General features: G+C 43.6%; 1 protein-coding gene across 3 annotated transcripts in view; it reads right to left on the bottom strand.

The window, feature by feature from the left end:
* LOC120803050 (transcription factor COE1-A-like) overlaps positions 1–2,942 on the bottom strand; it is a 96,781-nt gene extending 93,839 nt beyond the window's left edge. For all 3 annotated transcript variants that reach the window (XM_040151343.1, XM_040151342.1, XM_040151341.1), the window contains exons 1-3: positions 2,200–2,942; positions 1,202–1,358; positions 351–414 (exon numbers count right to left, since the gene is read on the bottom strand). In XM_040151343.1, the coding sequence (XP_040007277.1) occupies positions 351–414; positions 1,202–1,358; positions 2,200–2,330 (352 nt within the window). In that variant the 5' untranslated portion in view covers positions 2,331–2,942. The remainder of the gene's footprint in view (positions 1–350; positions 415–1,201; positions 1,359–2,199) is intronic.
* Between the last annotated feature and the right edge of the window lie 4,676 nt (positions 2,943–7,618).

Raw genomic sequence — 7,618 nt, forward strand, 5'->3', positions numbered from 1 at the left:
TGGACAAAACTCACTTTGGGACAGTGGCAGGGGAAGAGGCCACAGAGCCGGTACCCATCGCCTGCAGCAGCTTGCTCTGCAATGGCGACATTTATCCAGAGAATCGGTCAAATTACACGTTTTGTGAAACATTACACCGCAGCCTCTATGACATAAACAAGTCCCGGCAGCCTGTTGGCCCTCTGCTGCACATTTTTTTTTTTTTTCCCAAATGAAGTCTAAAAAAAAAATAGCTCCTGCGCGCGTATTCTGTGACTGCAGGCGAAAACGGGCAGTCGAGCTGATTTGGGTGGAATTTATTGTAATAAGTGCAGGAGTGCGTGCTGGTGTGACAGGGGCTCTTGACTCACCGTTACTGTAAAGAAGCTGCAGCCGGTAATGAATCCCGTTATTGGTCTTCTCTCCGCTCGTCTCCTTAACACAGACAACAAACACTGAGCTGTTTATTGAAATATTAAGATTTAAAAAAACAAACAAAAAAAACCCTCTCTGCACATGTAGGCATGTAGAATATAGATATATATATTTAGATAGATTTATTCCAAAAGTAACTGAATTCTTCACACCGGTCATACATTAAAAGAATAAAACAAAAACACCAGATTTATGTTCACAGCGCACATATTAAAGCAGAGCAGCCCTGTAATTTCTCCATGTGCAATCGCGGTGTTATTGTGGCTTTTTAATTCGCCTGTAATTACTGGTTATGTTTGGAGGGGAAATACATCCGACACTAAATTCTCCCACTACATTTCATCTCATTTAAACGGTGTCATAATTGACGAGGAGAGCGGTCGCCCTGCCGTTGTTTATATAGAACAAGTGGTCGTGTTGAATGGAGCAGTAAATTAAAACAGCTTCAACGTTGAAAGAGGTTTTCTTGTTTGTCAAACGCACGAATAAATCGAAGGAGGTTTCTGAACTACACTGCGTGTTATTTTGTGTTTTATCTGGGTCTCTTCCACTCCTAATAAATGGTCAATAATAATAATAATAGTAATAATAATAATAATAATAATAATAATGTAGGTTTATCAGTTTAGTTCCCCTTACATGTTTAAAACGTGACCCTAAACAGTGACACCAGTAAAATCACACAGCACAGTGGAATAATAAGGCCTTCACAAAATCTAAATAGTGACTCATCTTCCAGGATATTAAAGCAATAAGTAATCAAACCACCACGAGTTTCTGCACCGACCTTCTCTTTCTCGATGAAGTCCACGAAGTTGGTCCTCTCGATCTCCACCGGCTGACCCTGCCGGTCGTACAGAGCCAGGACGAAGTGGAAGAAGTTGGACTTCCGCAGGTTGGAGGGCGGCTGCTTCTCGAAGTGAGCCCGGGCCAGGCCCACTCCACTGCGGACACACAGGCGAGAATGAGTCGGTGTTAGAACGGCGGGGAGGCTAGAAAGTTTTACTCGGCACGGGGGCACAAGCAGCGAGAGTAAATCCAGCTTGTGCACATTTTCGATTTTGCCTGATTTGACTAACAATTTTTAAGGCTGATCTTTAACATGTTTATCACGTTGTGAATTTCAAGAAAGGCTGTTTTATCAAAACAAAAAACAAAAAAACCCACACCGATGACTTTCTGAAATTACAAGCCAATTTGTTTGTATTGGAGGTCGTTGGTCACGATAATCGGTGACAGGAGGTCACACAGATGATCAGATTTATCCACCTTTACTTCGCTGACTGTGGGTCAGGGGGGACACTTTATTCCCATTGAATGCAACCACGAGAGTGTTTAGAAAAGAGGGAAGATGGACAGATTTTTTTTTTCTTCATTTGAACCCCAACCATAAAACCAGATTTAATTATTTTTTCTTCTGGTTTCGTGCCCATTCAACTCAGCCAACTGTGGACAGAAGGCGCACGTCGCGTGTGTGTGAAAAATCTCTAGCACATGCACATGTTGCCATTTAGTGTTTAGTATGTGGTCTTAATATTACACAGCCTAAAAGATGAGTTGTGGATTTATTCTGTATAAGAATCTTAATCTCCCAAATTATCCTAGCAGCAGTTAAATCCAGATTTCTTCCTCCAGACAGCGGCTTCGTCTGTCTCTCCCCATCATCGCAGCCTCGTGTCCCGCTGCACAGGCAGCTGCGAAGTACTGAAAGAAATATCCCGTTGTTTCCATGTGTCGGCAAATGAAGGAGGGTGGTAGTGTCTCCCGCGGCCGGGCAGAGCTCACCTTTGGGCGGCCGTGTTGGCGTCCAGCACGCCGCCCCCCTGCATCCAGCCCCGGACAGCGTTCATGCCTCCCAGCGGCTCCTCTTTCAGGCTGCTGCCGCTTCTCTGGATGCTCTCCTGGATCCCAAACATGAACAAACCTCCGAAGCTCGGTGCCGGTGCCGGTACCTCTTTCTCTCGGTCTCTGCCCGCCTCGCTGTGCACTTGTTCCTCCCGATCTCTCAGTCTGATTCGCGCGGAGTAACGTGGGTGCGCTCTTCGCCGATGCTGCTGCGTGCGCTTCGCTAGAAATCAAGCGGTGAACTCTTTATTCCTTCAATACTAGTCCTGGGGGCGAAGCGGGTGCTAAAACGGAGGGCAAATCATATCTGAATAATAGGATCCAAAAATCAGTCACTGAGAACGCGAGTTTAAAATCGCCAGGGCGTCAGGACACGGGCTGACCCAGTGTGGAGAGGTGCGGAAAAGTCACTCCTGGTGCGCCTGGAGATCCACAGTTCAAGCTGTCACAGAGAAAAGAGAGATCAACTAGCACCCAGACCAGATGTCATCATTAGCTGACACTTCTTTCTTCCTCTTTTCACTCTTTGCTCTCTCCTCTGCTCCCTCGGCCCAGCGGTCCGGTTACGTGCGTTGAGGTCCAGAGCAGCGCTGCTTCCTCCGGATGACTCCCGAGCTCTCGCCACTCCGCTCTGTCTCTGACGAAAACGCTTTGTGACTCTTCCCAAAGGACCCTCTCTGAGAACCAAACACGGGCTTCTCCCGCCCCGGGGGGAGAGAGAGAGAGAGAGAGAGAGAGAGAGAGAGAGAGAGAGAGAGAGAGAGGGCGCTAGGATGGGAAGGAAAAGAGGGGAGGGGACCGGAGGAGAGGAGGGGAGGGGAAAGGACGGGAGGAGCGGGAGGGGAGACGCCCCCAAACAGAGACGGGAGTGGAGTCAGGTCCGCCCCATGCAGCGGCCACGGAGCCCCTGTCCTCTCCTCTCCTCGGTCCCTCTGTCCTCCTCTGCCCTGTCCGGGTACCCGCTCTGTCCTTGTTCCGGAGACTTTGCTAAGAAAAAAGAAAAAAAAAGAAAAGAAAAAAAATAATAATTCAGGGCAAAACGCTTCTCTGTAAATGTGGAGATAAACGTATAAGAGCACATCCAGGCTGAAAATCGACCGGGAAAGTTTTTTTCCCTGCCCGTACAGAGCAGACGCGGCTGCAGAGCGGCGGTCATTGCCTTGGAATAAGCGCAAATTCAATGGCCCCTCAGGAAGGTGGGCATTTGCCGGCTGCAGGACAATCACGACTTAAATATCTCAAACATCTACTTTTACTTACGACAAATAGTGTCATGGAACTATTGATTTGGACCTCTGAGATTCATAACGCGCGGAAATGTATCTTTACTTCAAATTCTTACGCATAACACAAAGCGTTCTCAGGGCAAAATCCACTCTCGTCCACTGCCCCAAAAGCTGTCACTCAAAGAAGTGGGAGAGCAGCCGCTATCTCTGCGTATCAAACGCTCCATGGGCCCAGCATTAGACTGTTTTAGCGGCAGACCTGATGTGGAGCCTCAAGCCCGCACATTTACCCCCAAGTTTTGTTAGGACCAACCGGTCGGGCTGCATCACAAAAGCCACATTTCATCGTCGCCACATATCCCTGCTCCCCATTGTGTTCCGTGGGCTCGCTTATTGCAGGCTAGCGCCGCAAGACACACAAACTAAAGTGACAATAACAATAATTAGCTCAAAATAACAATGAACATAATTGAGGATAATTGCTACCAGATTTCGCTGCTTTGTCTCGCCCCCTAGCACCATCTGTTATTTGAAAAAAAAAATAAAAAAAATTACCACACCGCCGAGAGGGGATCCAAACCAAAACACAAATATTCACAGATAATTCCGCGAACTCCCTTTAAAATAAAGCGACAGCGTATCGATCCGTCGAGGCGCAAAAGGCCAGCAACTTTTGGATTATTCAGCTGGCCGTGAAAATGATTGGCAGGGCGGACTGGCGCCGTTCCAGGCTTTAATTCCCAACGGTTATTGAGAAACGCTCTTGACCTTGATTATGGAGAGTAAGAGTCTTTTATTCTCCGGTTTCCTGCCCGGGGAGGGAGAGAGACGGCGGCGGATCGGCCCGGTACGGGATTCGAGCGAGTTCACAGCTGAGGGTAGGGAATGTATACATATATATATATATATATGAATGGAGGAGCGTTGATGGGCTCTGGTGTTTGGATCGATCGGAGCCGGCCACAAGTAGCCTATCTGCCAGTTTATTAAAATAAATAAAATAAAATATACATATATATATATGGATGTATTTGGCAACCTAAAGAAAAAGATTCACTTCCGTGCGTCAGCTCGTATAGAGCTGGATTTTGTACTAAAATTTAAGGCGTACAATTTAATTTCAGGAAATGAAAACGCACGGGGTCAGTTCAGTATCTTGCAAAAATAAAATAAAATAAAAGCCCACAATTTTTTAAACTGCGCAGAAAATATCCAAGCTGTCCCCTAAAACCGTTAGGAGGGGGTGTCGTCGACACACGAACTCTCTGGAGTGTGTTTTAATTCAAGTCTCACGAGGTCAAACTCAGCATTGAACACATAGCCAAGATAATTCTCAATTCCAACAGAATCATTATTATTATTATAATACGAAGCTGTAATATTGCTGGAGAGGACAAATGCACTAAGTATGAAAAGGCGTTTTAAAGTTGAATTGAGCATCACATAGGCATCATTTAAAACTATTGAACAATGAAAGGGTTACTCTGGACATTTCAAATATCCTAAGAAATAATAATACGAAAAAGAAAAAAAATATTAAGGAACCAAATAATACAGAAGCATGTATGAGCCAAACAGCAGCCCTTTGAAGAACAGGAACAACATGGCAGATTAAAGAAAAACACAACATCCTGTCCGAGATAAACCCACCACGACTCATTGTTGTGCGCAGTGACTCCCTGCAGCCCTGTGACGGAAATAGTCGTCGGGGTGTGTGTGTGTGTGTGTGTGTGTGTGTGTGTGTCTCTCTCTCTCTCCAGTGGGTGGTTCGCCTGCTGGATCGGTTCCCACTCAGTCTAAAACCAGCACAACGGCGCCCTCATGTGTCTGGCCTGTGCAAATACACGGACACTCACGCACCTGGCCCAACCTTACAGAAAAAAAAAACAAAAAAAAACAAAAACAAAACAAAGAAACGCTGGTCTTGTTAACTTATTCTAAATAAAATGAAGTCGTATGCATGGTGATATTCATAGGTTATTCTTATCTCCATGTGTCTCTGTGATGATAAACCATGACAGCAAGTTCTCTGTCCTCATATTTACAATTGTCTTAGTAGTAATAGTATCATTGACATATCATATATGTAATTTACAAGTCTAAATTGAAATACTAGGCCTACTACTACTACTTCAAATACTAATAACAACACAGACTGCCACTTCAGATGTCTACTGCGCTGTTACGTTTACATATAATTACATAATATGCTGTAAATTCAAGCTTGATAATAAAATACGTGCAGGGTCCAGAGTGGATGGTTCATTTTATTTCTGACATTCAATTTTTGTAAAATAACCAAGGCAATGCCAGGCATAAAATCCAAAACCTACCATGGAGCAGTTAAACAGAACACAACTGGCATTAAGAGTCAGGTTTTACAGAGCAGGTCCTAAATCTGTGTGTGAAAAACCTCAGACGAAATAAAGTGAAACAAAGTTCTGTAGGGAGACTCAGTCCGAGAAGCCCTGAACATGATCAGGCTTTTTTTGAGGTAAATCTCAACACATCTGTCAGTCAGAGGCAACAGTAGTGCTCTCTCTTCTCTTTTCCAAAATGCCTCCAGAAAATAAATATGTGGTCAGAGTGCTCGTGGCAGCTATAGATTCCATTTATTTGCTTACATGTTCAACATAATTGAGTAATGATTCTGCAAAGCACTGTGGTAAATTGAGTCTCAGAAACATCTGGATTTCAGATGCAAGATTGATTTCAGGGACTTTAGCCATCACGCTGACCGTATGTATTCATCTCTCTCCTGGTTACTCCATCAAATTTAATGGAGAAAATTTCAAAATAAACTGTCTCTCTTGTAGCATTAACATTTCAGTATGAGAAAATACACAAATATTAGGATACCGAGGACACAGTGGCTTGTTTTTGCTTTGTCATTCAACCAGCAATCGGGAGCAATAAGAAAAAAATAATTATAACTTGCATATACAGTGTAAGGATTGATGGCAAATGTACTGTTTTACTATCTCAACACACATTAAAGCTCCTGACAGGGTGGAGGGCGAGGAATGTAAAATTGATGTTGCTGAGTGTGAGGAGCAGTAGTGAAGTCTTGATGCATTTGTTTAGCACTTTAGCTCACAGACAAATAACCTAAACACACTCTCTGATGCGTCTTATATGAAGTCAATCCCACAGCTGAAATCTCAGAGATGCACTGGAATGCAAATAATGCATTTAAAGATTCAAAATAAAATACTGAAAATCCATAAGCCTTCTTTTGTTATCAGAAGAGAAGGTTATATAATCAAATATTAAATATTAAGCTTAGATTATCTTAAAACATTTGATGTTACACTGTTCAAGGGAGTATTTTAAAAATATGTCACAGTTCATAGCCTGGAGAGAGATGTCTGTAATTTCTCCAACATGGAGTATAAACTCAGCAAATATATCCGGAATCAACAGTTACAGACCTCTCTGCCAGTTATTTATTGCTTACTACTGCAATGCAACGTCACATACAGTTGCCAATGACAGTTATTATAACCTTGTGGAGCATCTGACATTTTATCCTACAGGTTATGTCTCTGCACGGCACAATTCAAATGCCCCACAATTTAAACCAAATGTGTATACAGCGGTTCAAATCCTTGTAACCATTTTAAGTGCTTTGTTTTAAATCAAAGTCTATGGAATGGAGCTGTTAATAAAACGAGAAGTCGTTCAAGAATACAGAAAGTCCTTATGTTCACCTTTCAGTGGAACATGTGCAAAATACATCAAACTCTACATTTCATCTCTTAAAAAAAATAAACACAAACAGTTAAACAGCGCTGGCCAGGTTTGATCCTACATTGATCATGTATTCATTCTCAGCCCTGCAGCCAATGCTTTCCAATGTCAAGAATAAGGTAATTCGTAGTAATAAGACCTTTAGTAATAGTGGTAGTAAGTAATACTGTTGAGGGTTAACTAGTGCATCTCCTGTCCATCTGCGCCATGCTGATCCCACTCCTAACAGTAGAGGGCACCAGAGTGATCACACCAGCACGAGGACGCGTCATACAGACTGGAGAAGCAGCAACACTGGCTGGTTTCACTGATCAGAGGGCTTGGTTTCCAAAAAGCTTCTTAGCCAGAAGGTTGTCTCTGTTCACAGGCAAGTAAAGACACAA

This window comes from Xiphias gladius, chromosome 17 (genome assembly GCF_016859285.1).
Source record: "Xiphias gladius isolate SHS-SW01 ecotype Sanya breed wild chromosome 17, ASM1685928v1, whole genome shotgun sequence".
NCBI lineage: Eukaryota > Metazoa > Chordata > Actinopteri > Istiophoriformes > Xiphiidae > Xiphias > Xiphias gladius.